The 18,820-nt window shown below is 48.3% G+C and overlaps 1 protein-coding gene across 1 annotated transcript in view; it reads left to right on the forward strand.

Annotated features, from left to right (window-relative positions):
• The window catches only part of rnf144aa (ring finger protein 144aa), a gene marked incomplete at both ends in the record, with an annotated part of 19,700 nt that extends 10,442 nt beyond the window's left edge, over positions 1 to 9,258 (forward strand). The window contains one exon of the mRNA XM_080532245.1: positions 9,127 to 9,258. Coding sequence (XP_080388371.1) covers positions 9,127 to 9,258 — 132 coding nt within the window. The remainder of the gene's footprint in view (positions 1 to 9,126) is intronic.
• Positions 9,259 to 18,820: the final 9,562 nt, after the last annotated feature.

The following is an 18,820-nucleotide window of genomic DNA, read 5'->3' on the forward strand; positions in this document are numbered from 1 at the left end:
GGGCAAGACACTGAACCCCAAATTGCTCCCAGTGAGTGAGCGGGCCGGCGACCTTGCATGGTAGCTTGCCGCCGTTGGTGTGTGAATGGGTGTGTGAATGGGTGAATGAGAGGCCGTTGTAAAGCACTTTGGATAAAGGCGCTGTATAAGTGCAGTCCAGTTACCACTTAGGAGGCCTTGTTGTTGGTCTATCTAGTCCAACCAGGGTTTTTACTTTTATCGTCAAGGTCCAGTTTACCCTTTTCTAGACACAGCCGAGTCCATCAATTTAATTTCCTAATGAAATAATTTATATATTGTTTTTTTTCAATGCTAACATTTTATTTCATCGGTGAATCGGTATTGTTTCATAGTCCGGGTCTCCTTTTTTATGCGTTAGCCGCTTGGAACTCTGGGAAGTGGCCAATTTTCTGTGCAGCCTCCTCAGCCCAGTGGGCCTCCAGCGCAGCGACCGCTTCATCCACCTGGTAGCGCAGCGCCTCAGGAGACGCCAGCAGGCGCAGCAGATCACGGTTGTCCATCTCCAGCAGCATGCCCGTGACCTTGGGGGCGATGCTGGGGTGCATGCTGAGGATGGATGGGAAGAGATGCTCACCTGGAGGGAGGGGAGAATAGATATCAGTAACAGTAACTGTTGTAACTTTATAGGTTACCTGATCGATTGACAGTTAAAAGAGATTGATTAATATGTTACATGTTTGATTGACAGTTAAAAGAGATTGATTAATATGTTACATGATTGATTGACAGTTAAAATAGATTGATTAATATGTTACATGATTGATTGACAGTTAAAAGAGTTATTATTTATCGTTAAGGTAGTTAAAAAACAAGAAGTACATTTCTGTTGTATTAGTTAAAGAATGGGTTTCAGAACTGCAGGTTCCAGAATGCCTTGCAACAAGACGTCTCACAGAAGTCGACAGTTTGTTGTTTTTGAGAAATGCAAATTGTACCGTCCAGAATATGAAAGTGAATATCTAACAGCTTGTTTTATTGAATTGAAAGTGATCACAAGTGTATGTCAGCAGATTTGTATATAAAGAACATTTTCGCTTGATAACACCAGTCATAGCCATCATTTCAGAAGGTAGACATTCTACAGTAACTGTAACAGCTAATGGGGATCCATAGAAACAGACAAATAGACTTGCCTATCATCTGCTTCTGGTCCTCATGGGGAACTGTAGCCAGTATGGAGGCAGTCAGTGTCTCCTGGTCCTGGTCCTGGACATGGACAGCAGGCTGCTGCACGGGGACTTGTAGCTGGGGAGCCGTGTGCTGGCGGTCGTGTACACCAGCTGTGGACTTGTTCTGGGGCACAGCGTGCAGCCGTGCCATAGCTGGATCACCATCTGCAACGGCAGGGTGCTTTCTCAAGGCCTGGGTAGCTGAGAGGGGAAGATAAGCATAACCAAAGGGATATTTATGGCAAATGTTTGGATAGTGCTCTTGTCTCTATGTCAGGGGTCCCCACACCTTCTGAAACATCCCATTCAAGCACCTTTCAAGGACTTTCAAGACTCGATTCCCTCAAATTCAAGGACCCAACACGGCATAGTTTGAGACGGAGCTAGTTGACGAGCTGAGTAAAACATTTTTGAATATATTATTTACCCGTGGGAACCTTGCTATGCGCAGGGATGCTTCACTAAATAAACTGACCTATGTGCTGAGACGTCATCCTACGGGGCACCTGGGAAGGTGTGGCGGGGGTCATAGCATCGAAGGTCTGAGGCCCGGTAGCCCATGGAGACGTGGTGGTGTCGTCGGGCGTGTTCTGGAAGTGCTGAGGTTTCGCCTCAGGTTCGAGGGTAGCCAGGTGATGAGTGGGTCTCAGCTGAGCTGAGGAGTATTGGGCGGTTCCACAGTCCTGGGTCTGTGGAATGTGAGAAGCCATGAAGAGTCCAGGTGGGGGAGCAACCTGGTAGGGTAAGTTAGGTAGGAAGTCTGGGTCGGGAACGGCGCAGACGCTGGCCATCCTCTGTGGCATGTTCCGGTTGGTTCTGAGAGCCTGGCGCTCCTCCTTGCGCTGGGCCAGGGCCACGTACAGGGGCTTGGTGGCCACGATGCGGCCGTTCATCTCGGTCACGGCCTTGGTGGCCGCCTCGGGGGAGGAGAAGCACACGAAGCCGAATCCCTTGCTGCGTCCTTCCTCCGTCATCATCACCTTTGAGCTGGTGATGGTTCCGAAGCGGGAGAACTCTTTGTGCAGTTGGTCGTCGTCCAAGCGGTCGTGCAAGTTCTTCACGTACAGGTTGACACCCTGCTGGTAGAGAGAGAGCATGTTTAGTGAGATGTTTTTATACCTCAAATACATCAGCAATGTTTACCGAGGCTATCAGCTTCTTTTTCTTATACACATAATAATGTTAGCTGTAGCTATCTCACCCAGTGACTAACACTGACAGATATTGACAGCTGTCAACCTAGAGGGGGAGTGGTTGTGTTACCGCCCATTAGCTGGCTGTGTGAAGGTGTGAAAAACAACCAACTCTTTAAACAGCTTTTTCTCTGGATTGTGATTGTATGACACATCATTCGAAAGCATACAATCTGTAGTTTAAGCACATGTAAAAAAAAAAAACTGAAAAATGACTTGAAAAAAGTCTTTGACTACTTTCACCAGCAGCTGTCACATTTTTTCCTTCATAAACACACACCTGGTATGTGGTCCTGTGGCCCTGGTTCAGTTGCTCAAACTGGCTCTTCAGGACAGCCTGGCGCTCTCCTCTCTTCTGGGCTCGGCCCACGTAGACCCGCCTCCCGTTTATCTCCTGGCCGTTCATCTCCTCGACGGCCCTCTTGGCGTTCTCGTGCCTCTCGAAGTTGACGAATCCAAAACCCACGGATCTACCAGCGCCATCAGTCATGACCCGGACGCTCAGGGCCGGTCCGAATCTCTCAAACCTCTCCTTCAGGCGTCGGTCGTCCATATCCTCCCCATATTTCTTGACGTACACGTTAGTGAACTCTCGCTCTTTGCGAGACTTCCAGTGTCCGACAAACACTTTTTGGTCGTTCAACAACGTGCCGTCGAGTCTCTCGATAGCTCTCTCTGCGGCCTCCTGGGTGTTATACTGGACGAAGCCGAAGCGTTTAGAGAAGCCGTTCTCGTCAGACGCTACCTTGCAGGAAAGGATGTCCCCGAACTCGGAGAGCGTGTCGTAGAGGTCCTTGCTGTCGAAAGCCTTCGCTAAATTCTTGATGAAGATGTTGCCGACTCCACTGTTCCTTCTAGAGGGGTCACGCTAACACCACATGATGCGCATGGGTCTCCCGTTGACGTCGTCGAAGTTCATGGTGTCCAAGGCGAGCTCGGCGTCAGCTCGCTGTTGGAAGTTGACGAAAGCGTACCCGAGAGACCGGCATGTCGTCATGTCCCTGCACACTCTTATAGAGGTGATCGGTCCAGAAGGGCTGAATTTCTCACATAGCATTCCTTCAGTGGTGTCCATGTGGAGATCTCCTACATACAAGGAGGCCGTCGGTTGAATAGGCGCACTAGGATTCATTGTCTGGTGACTTTCGGATAGCGAGAGTTGGAGAAAAACTGTGAGAAGAACGAATAACTAATCTATCTATCTAGCTCTTCACAGAGGAATGGCAGGTAAATGAACGGCATGTGTACTGCAGCTGGATTCTAGAACCCCAGCTGCATGTTCTACATTGTTATGTCATCACATGGTGACATCCTTAATGACTGGATGTGATGTGGGGAATGTTTTAGAAGAATTCTAACTTTGGTCATTGTTACATCACAGACCATAGACAGGGTCCATTTTGTATAGAGGTCAGCAAACCCATATTAATAATAATAATAATGTTTATTTGTATAGCACTTTTCCTGCAAACGTTGCAGCTCAAAGTGCTTAGGCTATATTAGCAGGGCTGCCAAGTTTCACCAAAAGTTTGGAGTGAGATTTTTTGGCGGTGGAGCGACCCAAAACTGTGCACGTTTTGGCAGCGGCGGCCCCTCTCTCTCACCCAATTATTTGTGCTAGTTTCCTGCAATTTTACATGTTGTTCATAATAAACCAGCACAAGAAATGAAAATAATAAATAATAACATTTTATAAAACAAGAAAAAAATTCAGACAATATATCATATTTATGAAATCTTAATAAACAAATACAGTAGCCTACAGACTCTGAAAGAAAAATTGGCCCCATCAACAGGACTCAGCCCCTTGGTCAGCAGCAGAAAGACCCGTGGTCATCATCTTATATACAGTGCATTGCTCATAGATGGCTATCATGTTATACAGTACATACCAGGGTTTTTCCTGGGTCAGAATGAGGGCTTGGTGGGTGATTTTGTGCGCGCGCGGCGCGCCCACATTTTTTGGAGGGATCCCCAATTGTTGTATTTGTATTGTAAATTGTAATTATTAATCATTATTATTATTAATGTACCTGGTTATGTTACAGTAGAGAAAGAAAAAACAGTTACCAAAACTGAGTATTTACTAGCTAAGATTGGCAAAAGATTGGCGTGGTGCAACCGAAATTAGTAAACAACTAGTTTGAAACTAGCTAGTAACAACTAGGGGTTTAGTAACTACTAAATGCCTGCATTTAGTAATGACTTACGCCATATTGGTGCAACCCAGTCCAGTAGGCTACCAGATACGATGTTGTAATGTATGCACATACACCTCGTTCCAAATTATTATGCAAATTATATTTTTCTCAGATTTTCCTAAATAGTCGATGCAAATGACAATCAGTATAATTTTCAAGTCATCAACCGTTAGAGTATAATTCACATTTTATTGAACAAACCTCCCAATGATAACAGTATTTTTTTTTTTATCAAAAACTCAAAATGCACTGTTCCAAATTATTATGCACAACAGAGTTTCAAAACATTTTATAGGTTGTAAAGAACTAAAAATGGTAATTTGATGAATTTAGGGTTAGGAGGTCATATTAGGAGGTCATATTTACTGAAATCAAAAGCTATTTCAAACAAAAACATCTTAACAGGTCAAGTTACATGTTAACATAGGACCCCTTCTTTGATATCACCTTCACAATTCTTGCATCCATTGAACTTGTGAGTTTTTGGACAGTTTCTGCTTGAATTTCTTTGCAGGATGCCAGAATAGCCTCCCAGGGCTGCTGTTTTGATGTGAACTGCCTCCCACCCTCATATATGAATGAATGAATGAATGAATGAATGAATGAATGAATGAATGAATGGACTTTATTGTCATTGCTACAGTACAGGTACCAAACAACAACATTTAGGAGGGGTGGCTCCCCTGGTGTTAGGAAAGGAAAAAAAAAAACACTTTTAGAAAAAGAATAAAATCACAAGAAGGTAAGGAGCTGGTTTACATAAATAAAGGCTATGTACACAATCCACTGTACTATACTGCACAGATAGTCAACTAGGGTTGTCATATTGCACAAAAGTATTTGTTCACGTTATTTAAAGTGTCACAGTTTGCAGGCTTGAAATGTACATGTTTGTGCCTCAGCACTAGCTGCCATACAATCCGTCCAGACTGTCCTGGGCCCAGAACTTAGGCCTTTGCTGTGTTCAGGGCCTTGACGGCCCTGTGGTAGAAGCAGTTCTTCAGTCTGTTTGTCTTAGCGGCCGGGGTCCTGTACCTCCTTTTCGAGGGCAGCCTGATAAAGTGTACGTGCCCAGGGTGGGTCGGGTCCCTGGAGATCTTGGAGGCCTTCCTGAGACAGCGTGTGTTGTACAGCTCTTCCAGAGAGGGGAGGGGGGCGCCGGTGATCTTCTGTGCTGTTCTCACGACTCTCTGTAGCGCATTTCTCTCCGCTGTTGTGCAGCTGTAGAACCAGTTGCAGATGCCGTAGGTGAGGATGCTCTCCACTGCGCCGCGGTAGAAGGCCACCAGTATCTCCTGCTTGTTGTGTTCTTTCCTGAGGCATCTCAGGGTGTATAGCCGCTGTTGTGCCCTCTTGATGGTGCCATTTGTGTTGTCCTTCCAGGTCAGGTCATCCCGCATGTGATGTCCCAGGAATCGGAGGGTTGAGACTCTCTCCACGCTCTCTCCGTCGATGAGCAGGGGCTGGATCTCGGACTTTTTCCTCCTGAAGTCTACGATGAATTCCTGGGTCTTTGACTTGTTCAGCAGCAGGTTGTTAACCTTGCACAGCTTGCTCAGTTGCTCTACCTCATCCCTGTACGCCGCCTCGTCCCCCCCCGAGATACATCCCACCACGGTGGTGTCGTCTGCAAACTTTACGATGTAGTTGCTGGGGTGGACGGGGGTGAAGTCTTGGGTGTAGAGGTTGTAGAGGATGGGGCTTAGCACGCAGCCCTGGGGGGACCCAGTGCTGAGGCTGAGGGCTGTGGAGGTGTGGGGGCCCACCCGCACCCTCTGGGGGCGGTCGGTCAGGAAGTCCTTGATCCACGCACATATAGAGTGTGATAGACCCAGGTCTAGTAGTTTGGTCACTAGCCTGTCTGGAAGGATGGTGTTGAAGGCGGAGCTGAAGTCCACGAAGAGCAGTCTCGCGTAGCTGTTTCCCCTCTCCAGGTGGGATAGAGTGGCGTGGAGAGTCGTCGCGATGGCGTCCTCTGTGGACCTGTGGGCTCTGTAGGCGAACTGGTATGGATCCAGGTTGGGCGGGAGGCGTGTGAGTATGTGGGCCCGGACTAGTTTCTCGAAGCACTTCATGATGATTGGTGTGAGTGCCACCGGGCGGTAGTCGTTTAGGCAGCTCACCGTGCTTTTCTTCGGGACTGGGATGATAGTTGAGGTTTTCAGGCAGGGTGGGACGGTGGCCTGGGACAGGGACTGGTTAAAGATGTTGGTGAAAACCCCGGCCAGCTGGTCGGCGCAGTCTCTCAGCACCCGTCCCAGGACGCCATCCGGCCCCGAGGCTTTCCTGGGGTCCACCGCCTTCAGTACGCGTCTCACTTCATGCTCTGTGAGGGTGAGGCTGCTGAGAGCTGGAGAGAGTGGTGTTTGTGTTGCGGTTACCTCCGTTCGCCCCTCGTCGAACCGGGCGTAGAAGGTGTTCAGCTTTCCCACCAGCAGGGGTCGTCCTCTGCGGCTGTGAGCCTGTTGGCTCTGAAGTTTGTCATCTGCTGAACCCCCGTATATATATGCTGAATATATATTTTGCTTGAGGATGCTCCAAAGGTTCTCAATAGGGTTGAGGTCAGGGGAAGATGGGGGCCACACCATGAGTTTCTCTCCTTTTATGCCTATAGCAGCCAATGACACAGAGGTATTCTTTGCAGCATGACATGGTGCATTGTCATGCATGAAGATGATTTTGCTACGGAAGGCACGGTTCTTCTTTTTGTACCACGGAAGAAAGTGGTCAGTCAGAAACTCTACATACTTTGCCGAGGTCATTTTCACACCTTCAGGGATCTTAAAAGGGCCTACCAGCTCTCTCCCCATGATTCCGGCCCAAAACATGACTCCGCCACCTCCTTGCTGACGTCGCAGCCTTGTTGGGACATGGTGGCCATCCACCAACCATCCACTACTCCATCCATCTGGACCATCCAGATTTGCACGGCACTCATCAGTAAACAAGACTGTTTGGAAATTAGTCTTCATGTATTTCTGAGCCCACTGTCATGCTGCAAAGAATACCTCTGTGTCATTGGCTGCTATAGGCATAAAAGGAGAGAAACTCATGGTGTGGCCCCCATCTTCACGTGGTCTCATCTTACATCTCTATCAGACCTACTATTGCTTGGTCAGTGTTGTGTTTCCATGAGAAACCTGATACGCTAGTTCGCCACTATTGTCTCACATCGGATGCCATCTACAGTAAATGAGCCTTATCGCACCAACTGTCAAATCATTCCGGAAAACTCCGCCACCACCTATGCTGCGTTCGTAAATTCGCTCTGGAAAATTACTTTATGACATGATGACATTTATGACAACCCAGTGTGTGCGCTCCGGCGCTCTCAGAGCGAATTTAGAGTGCCAAGTGTTTTATGCGGTGTTTACCTAGCAACAACACTTTGATTGGCTACAAAATGAAACATCACTTTCTAGAATGTTGACATTTTGGACGACTTCGTTCACCCTCGGCACTGAATGAGTTAAAGGTAGACTACTGGTAGATGCTTTTGTACCGCAGATAACATCGCCATGGAGACGATCGAAAAAGACGACATCTTCACTTCCTGTAAATATCGTCGGTAAAAATGTGTGACTTCACTTGAATGATGTCATATCACACAGTCTACCTTTAAAACAACAGTTATCTTTGGACGACTTGTATACAAACTGTCTTTTTTTATTTGTATTATATGCTATACTGTCACTTTGTCAGGGGTTTGTTTACATGACCAAGTGTCTTGATACAGTATACAAAAAAGTATATAATACATAAAAAAATAATATAAATAATATATTAATATATATATATATATATATATAAAAGACTAATGCAGTGAACGTCGTGACACAGTATACAATAGTTTCTTCACATCAGACGGCGAATGGCTGTCGCCATGGCAGCTGTCTCATCTTATTTTTAGGCGAGGTCTTCAACACATCAGTCACTGTCTTCTTCCACTCACAGACCTGCCCTTCAGTGCTCCTGACATCACTACCCCTCTACCCAGCCGTGGGACCGAGAGCATTACGTTATCCAAAGGCACTGTTGCGTGTAACTGCATGGTTTTTTTAATGCCGTTTCGGGGCTTTGGTAGAATTTGTTGGTATATGCCGCCCCCGTGTGGCGAGCGTGGAGAGCTACACAAGCCGGAGTAAACACAGAAGGAAATAGCCTGGAAATACCCTGAGCTCATCCACTAGCCAGCTCTCTCCCTCCCTCCCTCTCTCTTTCTCTCTCTCTCCCCATCTCTCTCTCTCCTTGTCTCTCCCCCTTCCTTCTCTCTCTACCAAGCCTGGGGAGAGGTTATGTATCATGCAGCAGAGTATGCATGCATACAGTTTACATGTTTATCTTCCTGTTGTATATACAGATGTAACAAACCGTTGAGCCAACTCAACTGACACACGGTCCTTGTTTTTTTGTTCAGTAAATAACTGTGTTGCATCAGACAGACCTGCCTTTCCTTTCGATCTACTCTGCAGTCTAACCAACTCCTGTGTGTTGCCTCCTACAGCCGTGGTCCAGGGGTCTCACCTGTCCCTCTCTCCCCAGGTGGTGGGCATCTTCGCTGGGTTCGGCCTCCTCCTCCTGGTCGCCTCCCCCTTCCTCCTCCTGGCCACGCCCTTCGTCCTGTGCTGCAAGTGCAAGTGCAGCAAAGGGGACGACGACCCCCTCCCCACCTAACCGCCCCCTCACCCCCCTCACACACCCCCGGAGGAGACAGGCGAAGAAGAGTCGCCCCCCACCCCATGGGTCATTTTTCCTTTCTGTCAGTCTGTTCTTTTTTTTGCCCTTCTCCCTCGCTCCCTCCAGCTTCAAGTGCTTCATTTACGGGGGAGGGGGGGGAGGAGGGGTAGACGCTGCCCCCCCCCCCCCCCCCACTCCCCAGCTGCTTTAGGATCCATCTCGCCGCTCCACAGTCCTGGGAAGAAGAGTTGAGTGACCCCCCCCTCTCATCCTCCTATGTCCATGTACTGGCCCGGAGGGAAGGCCAGGGGTCAGGGGTGAGAGGTCGTGGAGGTCAGACTTGAGCAGGACCACGTTGGCCCTCTCTCTCTCTCTCTATGGCGATGGCTGGGCATGCGTGGCAGCAGCGGGGGCCTGCTGGTCCGTGGCGTGGTGCGGTACTCTGTGGAGGCGGTCGTGTCGCCAGAAGAGGAAGTATGGGAGGACGTGTGGGTACGTTAGGATCCTCCAGTGTGGACGATTTCAATGATCGAAAAGGACCTTTTCTTCACTTTAAAGACTCTCTTGAGTTCCTGTTTTGTTGAGTTGTCGTAGGCAAATCACCCCCCCCCCCCACCATCACCACCACTCTACTCTACTCTCTGTGTAGCTCTAACAGTAGCCGCACTCTGGGTCACGCAACACGCGTGTTGACTGATGTTTGCACATGGAAGTAACACGTCGGAGTCCTTTGTCGCTTGAGGAAGCAGGGCAGCGGGTGGCGGGGAGCGCCCCCTGTCACTCACATGTACAGCAGCGCGTCCTGTCGGCGATGATGTCAATGTTTTCTAGCCTTTCGCTTGGATGGAGGTCACAGCTGAAGGCGCTCCGTCTAGGAGGTGAACCTGGCTCTCATGTGTTCATACTGAAAACCGTTTGACTGTTTCACAGACCTTGCTCTCTCTCTTTCTCTCTCTCTCTCTCTCTCTTTAAACGGAGCTGGAGTCCTCCACATGCTCCTGTCCACACTGTCGTTGTGGAAGCGGTTCGGACTTCGGTTCGGACTTCCGGTCAATGAACGATTGACTTGATGTCATGTTGTTAAGTGTTAAGTTCAAGTCCCCAAACACGCCCCCCCCCCTCCCCACAATTTCTAAATGCTTCGCCAAATACAAACAAATGTGACGGGTTGGTGGAAGGTGGACCAAGTCGGCAAGGTAATTTTTCAGATTATGAAAGTGCAGATTGTACGGTTTCAAATGATGTCATACATTGAAGTCTGAAAATAGTTGAAGAGGATATGCGTGTTTGAATGAGGAAATCGGCCAAAACAAAACAAACACACTGGTTTCAGTGCGCTCCATTGCGCTAGCTAGCCAGCTGGCTAACAACGAACATTGCGCTAGATAGATAGCTGCTCTGCATATTTTTGCACATCACAACATGCTGATAGAATATGCTAAAACACATAACTAGGTGGTCACAGTCTCTAAACATAAACAAGACATGTATCACCATGACAACACTCACCCGAGTACGAAGCGCAGAACATCTTACGGCAGACTGTGCTGTGAATCACGTATAAAAAAAAAGAAGTTTTTTTATATATTGAGTGGGCTCTTCTACACTTAATCTTTCATAATATGAAAAATAAACAAACAAAAATGTGCTAAAATTCACGGTTGCCAACTTGGTACACCTTTCTCCAGCCCCTGTCACAAATGGCCTTCAATTGAAAATGCCGCCCCCCCCCCCCCCTTCCAAAAAATTTAAATTCTTAGTATTCTGAAAGACAGTGAATCCCAAAAATTCGGGCCATTGTCACATCCCGTCCTAGTGAAAGCACACGTGACTAAATAATATTGTCCAATGCATTACAATCAGTCATTAAAAACACCCCCGCCCCCCGGTTCAAAGATGTCTTCAACCAATTATCCGATTGATGTCAGTCATATACTATATCCAAACTACTGTATTGTAATGAACTATATCCCTATACAAATGTTTTGTGTGAAACCAGTTGCAAACTTGCATATGTTAGACGCATGGGTGTAAATGTGTTTGTTTGGGAGCAACGTAGCCAACCACATGCAGCTAACTGAAGGTCCTTGTAGGGGATGGCCTCGACGAAAAAAAAGAATGAACTCACTTTAGAATTCTTTAGAATCCTACGGATTTTAAGAATTGTGATGAATTTAGAATTCCGAACGACTGTTCTGTTTTGGACCCAATCGTTAAGCTGCTCAACAACAACAACAACAAAAGAAAACATCACTATATCTATGCAAGTTTGTACATGTCAGATATCTCTCGATGTTCGCTAATTGTGTGGTCATATCAAGTGGTATGTTATTATATACGTGTGACATCAGACGCCCTTGTGCCATGACATCATCAACTGGTATATCGCACATTAACACGAAACACAGTTAACCTAACTGTACAAGGCAGCAGAGTGACACCAGACATTATCTTGAATTGATTTTGATCTTTCAGGGAACCCATCCATTTTCCTATCGCCATCTTTTTCATACGAAAGAAGAAGCATGTAGCTGCCATTTTGTGTAAACGTAGCCTAGCCGATGTTCGTAGATTTGTCCGAAACGGACGTAAACCTTAAAGTACGTCCCGTCGTCACCATTCTGTCCGGTATGTTGCGCCCTCTCACTATTCACCGATCCCTGATTTCATTTCAACATTGACTCATAGGTCTCCATGTAGCATTCAGAGCAAGGGAGGCTGGTGGAGGTAGAAATCGGAGGACGGGGCTCTTTGTGAAGCATGGAACGAAAATTCGGAACGGTGTGTTTGACACTGTTCCTCATTCCATCCTGTCCTCCGATTCCTACCTCCACCAGTCTCCCCCCTGGGTCAGAGGTTAGACTATGGCTGTACAGTTAGGGTGACCCTAGCCATGACCCTTGACCTCACGGTAGCCTCTGCTCTACTTTAACACGTCGACGATATTAGCCTTAACCGTTCAGTACCTCACCTGTAGCCTCTCTCTGTCATTACTGACCCTCCTCTTAGGCACCGGTAACTGCTGAGTGGGAACCTTGGGACTGACTCTGATGTCACCACGGTGACAGTTGAGATTTCAAACAGTTCAAAGGGCAAAGGTTAAATCCGGGCCTACGCGTTTGATCACCTTTTGGCCCAACGTTCAGAGTAAACGACATTAAAAAGAAAAGAAAAAAGTAAAAGCGTGGCATCGTGCATAGTCACAGTATCCAAAGAGCCGGTTCATCAACACGAAGAACCCTTGAGAAGGTCGGGTCGTCCCCAGGATCCCACTTGGCATCTGCCCCCTTTACGCATGTGAGTTGCCAGAGCTTGTGTGTTCAGCCCTTTTCAGTTGAGCTTTATCCGTGTCCGAGGCCCCCTCAGAATGTCTCCCATCTCCCCTACCAGACCTCTTGTCTTTGTTTGACAATCGTGCCAAGCCTGTCCCCTGGGTCGTGGGTGGTCAGAACGGTGTACGTGTACGTGTGCACGTACCGTTAGAAGAGACTTTACGATGTCCTTTACGGAAGGGGGATTTTTATGTCCGAGGTCGCAGCTTTCTTCGTGAATACTCAATGCTGTATTCTTTTTTTCTCCACTGTTTTGATTTGGTTTTCTTTCCGTGTTGATGATATGATTATGTTCAATCAACACAAGATATGGAGCGACCAAACACAGGATGTGGGAATACCGTTCTAGACCGTTCCACACGTGTCTAGAAACTGTGCTGTCCGGGTTTTTGGTGGCTCTGTATATTTGGTTCGTGTTAGGATGATGTTCAATGAAATGTACAGTGTCCATACAATAGAGTTCTTTCCTATGATGTCAACTGTCGCACACACACACACACACACACACACAGGTCTGTTCTGTCCTCGTTGAAGGGTCTAGGGGCTCGCCTCACAGGTCGTCAAGGGGGTCGTCTTGTCCGAAAAACTCTGGCCTTCTGCTGAGACTTCAGAAGGCGGTGGCATTTGACCTTTGACCTTTGGTCTTGTCGTGTTTTGAGGGATGTAGAAGGTTCAAGAAGTATGTGAGGAAACAATGTGGAGGTTTATTCATGTGATCACAGTGTTTTTTCTATCAAGCTTCAAGGGCTTGTACAGTGGTGTGTACATATCTATGTGTGTCGTACACAGTGTCTCCTGTCGTCTAGGGTCATCCAGCAGTGGAACGTGTCATCAACGCTTTACTCAGCAAAAGGGCCAAAAAACGCTTCACCCACTTGGAGGTGAGACCACCCACGCCTCACGCACACTTACTTTCTAAGGCTTGAAAAACATACTTTTTTTTGCTTCTTTCTTTTCTTTTCTTTTTTTTCTTTTCTTTTTCACACTTGAACATTCTACTGACTTACAGTAGATACACAGTAGGGTTATGAATTAATGCTATGTTTTATAACCTGTTTATGTTTGGAGAATAGGTCGCATGCTCTACTCTCGGCTGTTGCGGTGTGTTCCAGAGGACTTACGTACACCTCGTACTATTACGAAAGAAAGAAGAAGCGGTATTGTTTTTCCATATGCACAAAAGATAACGTCCGAGGCGCCGGATATTCGGTTTTCGCTGATGATGTTTTCTTTCTTTATCCTGGGTTTTCAGTTTTGCCTTGTTTCACACTTGGATATCCATATATACATACGGTTGCCTTTATGAGTTTATTTTCTTTGTTGGTTTTTATACAGTTACGAAAATAAATAAGTAATTCATTGTATTTGTATTTTCTGTGTGAGGGAAGGTTTCTTTCTGTTCTGAAGATGTATTAAACCGTGTAAACTGGCGTGTGTGTGGACAACCTTGGTTACTTCAACACAATTTTAGTTCCCTGTCGTTGTGTTCCTGCTGTTCCTCCAACACTGTGACCTACGATAATAAATGTTGCTTTTTTCGTGACTCCGTTCTCCCTCACGTTCAGCAGCCCTCGACATCAACAACACGAACATTTACATTTACATTTTTGTCATTTAGCAGACGCCTTATTCCAAAGCAACTTACAATCAATACATTTGACTAAGTGAATCATCAATCAACTAGGCGTAGCAGGAAAAGTAATCTAGCTCCTGCTGCTTCAGTTGCCTGAACACTAAGACAATTCAGTCAAGTGCTCCCTCTAGTGTTGGAAGATGGTATGTTTCTATTTCAATCACAAATAAAATGTTCTCATTCCGGTCACTTCACCTGTCAGGTAAATGCCACTGTGACTAGAGATGTGCAGATTGATTGTGTGAGAATGTGAACAAGATCCGTCCATGTGTGGGTCTCATTTGCAGAGTGACGCTACCATTGAAACCTTAACCCCTATCTGTAATTAATGGGTTTGATTATAATCACTTGAATTAGTACTGATTTCCCAGGTCTTCACACCACAGTCTCTTTCTTGACATAATCTCCCCTCCCCCAATCTCCCTTTCTCTCTGCCTTCGACTTCGCTAATGAATGTATTCTCAGAATCACCAATGAGCATTTTGGAATCAGAATGCAGAGAGTCAACTTAACGGTTTCCTGGTACGGAACTCTCTAATAAATAATGGATTTTCCGTTCTCATTGGGTTTCTTGGTATTGGCCTATTGTCACGGTGCTGCTTTGAGATTAAATGCATGCGGACATCACAACAAGCTATTGAAAAGCCATCTGGTAGCCACCTTCATTTCTCCTTACCCAGTGAAAGAGCCTGGGTGGCTTTGTGAGAGCAACACCTGTGTGTCAGACCCTTTGTTCAGCCCATCTCTCCCTCTCTTCATCTCACCTCCCTCCTTCCATCTCTCTCTTTCTCTCCCCCTCCCTCTCTTCCTCTCACCTCCCTCCATCTCTCTCTCCCTCCATCCCTCTCTCCCTCCATCCCTCTCTCCCCCCCCCCCCCTCTCTGCCTGTGTTTCCTGCCAGATGTGGGTCTGGGAGCGTCAAGCAGACAAGCCTGCAAATGAAAGTGCAAACGCCAACAACCCAGTGATATATCATCTCCCAGCAGCTGTTCTCCGTTTGGAAAGCCTCTCCACCAATCACAACGCGTCGACCACAGGAAGCTACCATCTGTAGGCGCCATGGCGACCGGGGTTGTGGGGGACGGGGGGACGGGGGGGGGGGGCGGGGTGGTGGGCTGAGGCTGATGGGTTATCTGGAGCAAATGAAGCGGAGAGAAGAGAAAGAAGAGAGGAGGAGGAGGAGAGGTGGTGCCAAGTCCTCACACATGCCCTGTGTTGAACACTGGGTCCTGACATCACGTGTGCTGGCTGCAGCTGGCTGCTGGCGTTGGACTGGTTCTGCTGGCTCACTGGCCCTGAATGTACAGGACAGAACCCAGAGGCCCATATGGCTTGTCGTTTCTAACCCAGGGGAGGCTGGTGGAGGTAGAAATCGGAGGACGAATTTGTCATTGTTTGATTCCTCATTCCTCATTCGGTCCCTTTACAATGAGCCTGTCCTCGATTTCTCCACTGCAGTTACCCTACATGTGGGTCTGTCCTCCAGTCCTGCTGTCTCTGTGGGGTTGGTCTGGTCTGGTCAGGGTTGTGGCTGGGCTCTGTCTGAACTGGGCTGGGCTGGGGTGAGGTGGACTGGGGCTGTGTCTGGTCTGGACTAGGGCTGGGCTGAACTGGACTGGTCTGGTCACTGTTGTGGCTGGGCTGTGTCTGAACTGGGCTGGGCTGGGGTAGGTCTGGTCTGGTCATGGCTGGGGCTGGGCTGTGTCTGAACTGGGGTGGGGTGGACTGGGGCTGTGTCTGGGCTGGGCTGTGGCTGGGCTGGGGCTGGGCTGGGCTGGGCTGGGCTGGGCTGGGCTGTGGCTGGGGCTGGTATGTTCTTGGAATTCCTCCTCAGGCCAAGTGGAAGGTACACTGATGGATGTGCTATAAAATGTGCCGTAAAAGAGATACAATATTGGCTACTGTAAAGCAGCAAACCCAGGTGTTTCCCAGTCGGTTTTGGACCGGGCCCACTCCCCTGTGACAGCCTGAGGCCACATCCACACGGAGACAGAAACTATCTTTTTCTTTTTCATTTAAAAAAACGTTTCCGTAAACACGAAGTCGTCTCAAGAAATATAGGTAAGCGTCCAAACAAAACCACTGAAAATGCTGAAACGCTGCCACACATTACACCAAAAACAGAGAAGATGCTTTGGTACTGAGACAACACAGCTTTGGTACTAGCATGAAACCGTTCGCTCCTTTAGGTCAGTCAGCCCTCCGTGCTATGTTGAAAGCTCAACTCAGTAGTTAGTGAAGTAAAAACGTATTGCTGTAGATGAATAGTGTCGCTACTGTGCACATCAGGTACTTCATATCAATATGCCCCGAATACATAACATCTGTGTGGCGGAACTCCCGAGATGAACGCTTGATCAGCTTGCCAGGAGAGTGGGGGTGCTGTACAACAGTCGGCCAGTAGAGAGAACTAGAGTGCCATGCAACACCCACAAACATGCCTGATATCCCCTCCTTCTATCATCACCCCCATCTACATCACACACACACACACACACATAAATCAAATCAACATTTGTTTTGTCACGTACATTGAATACAGATGTAGACGATGCAATGAAATGCTCGGGGGGGGCGAGCTAGCTCCTCGACAACGCAGCACACAACACTCCAACAAACAACATGTGAACGACAATGTAACACAATATGAATAACAATAAAACAGGAACATAAGGTGGCCACGTGTGTAGCAGCAACATTGACGGTAGCGATAGCAGTGGTGTAAGAGAGGAAATGTGCAATGAGCAATGTGGGGGGGGGGGGGGTAGACCTGAGGCCAGCGCACACACACACACACACACACACCCCTAACCTCACAGGACAGTGTTACACAACGTTGGGATGACACAGCAGCTCGACACAGAGCCATACAACAGAGTTCCATCACATGACCTCAACCTCCGCCTGACCACTCCGTTGCGCCTCAAGTCAGTGACCCCCTCAGAGCGAAGATATGACAGATATGATAGATATGGTTCCCCCAGACACAGCAGGCACACACACACACACACACAGGGGTGTGTGTTGCAGGGTCAGTGTGTTGCACGGCCGGTGGAGGGCCTACTAATGCCAGCTATGTCACCATGACAGGCCTTGTTTGTTTCCTGTACTGGGATGAATGGAGTATACACAGGTTGCCACAGGGGTGTGTGTGTGTGTGTGTGTGTGTGTGTGTGTGTGTGTGTGTGTGTGTGTCTCTGTGTCTCTGTGTGTGTGCGTGTGCGTGCGTGAGTGTGACTGTGAGCGTGTGTGTGTGCGTCTGTGTGTGTGCGTCTGTGTGTGCGTGTGTGTGTGTATGTGTCTCGGCGGGGGTCAGAGGTTAATAGCGGGGGGCTGATCTGACTCCAGCTGAGACCGGAGGTCTTTGTGTCCTGGGCGTCAGATGACACGTGGGGTCGGGGGTCCGCTCTGATCACTGTTCCTCCCAGCAGCACGCTACAGTGCAGAGCTTTGTCCCCTCCACCCCCCTGACACGTATTAGCCCCCTGTGAGTCAGGACGGCCTCCATCTCTCTCTCTCTCCCTCTCCCTCTCTCTCTCCCTCTCCCTCACTCTTCCTCTCTCTCTCACTCTCTCTCTTTCTCTCTCCCTCCCTCTCCCTCTCCCTCCCTCTCTCCCTCCCTCTCTCTCTCCCTCTCAGCGGCGTGGGCGGAAGACAAGGTTTGCTGACCTCACACACAACAATGGCTGTATTTGTTTGTGGCCTTCTGAAACGTCCTGGGGCGGGAGGGGGGGGTAACGTTTTCTGTGTGTGACACATTTCGATGGTGATGATGAAGTGACGGGGGGGGGGGTAAACAGAGGGGGGGCGTTCACGTCGACAGACGGACGGGTCGATGAAGTAAACGCCATGGCGGACACGGACATGTTCACTTAGGAGACTCCTCCCTGATGGCGGCTGTGGCGCAGGAGGCGGAGCCGCCGTCTAATGATCGCAAGGTTGGCAGATCGGCGGTTCGAGCCCCAGCTGGCCTCGTCGAATTGTCCTTGGGCAAGACACTGAACCCCAAATTGCTCCCAGTGAGCGGGCCGGCGCCTTGCATGGTAGCTTGCCTAGTCCATTTATATAAGTGCAGTCCAGACGGCGCAGGAGAAATCCATCAGATGGATATGGTGTCTATATCTGATTATCTGACCATCAGGGGAGGCTGGTGGAGGGGGGAAATGGGAGGACGGGGGGCTCATTGTAATGCATGGGGGGGGGGGGATGCCATACCTCATTCCTCATTCCTCATTCCATGCATTACGATGAGTAACCGTCCTCTGATTTTGTATTCCACCAGAGCGCTCCGCTAAGCTCACCTGTCGTATCTGAACATCCATCAACAGCAAACTGCAACAATAAATCTATCGCCAGATCCGTCAGCCGTTTCGGCTGTACTGTGTGTGTGTGTGTGTGTGTGTGTGTGTGTGTGTGTGTGTGTGTGACATGTGGAATTCCATACAGTACCTGCCGATACACCCAGCGGGGTATTCAGATACCGGTCCAGAAGTGCAATTCCTGACTTTATTACCTCATCTGTTATCTGTCACTGTTATCTGAACATCTGTCAGCAGGCCGTTTCGACGATATCCCCCCCCCCCCAAAAAAGGAA

Source organism: Nansenia antarctica (genome assembly GCF_963989245.1).
Source record: "Nansenia antarctica genome assembly, chromosome: 1".
Lineage (NCBI taxonomy): Eukaryota > Metazoa > Chordata > Actinopteri > Argentiniformes > Microstomatidae > Nansenia > Nansenia antarctica.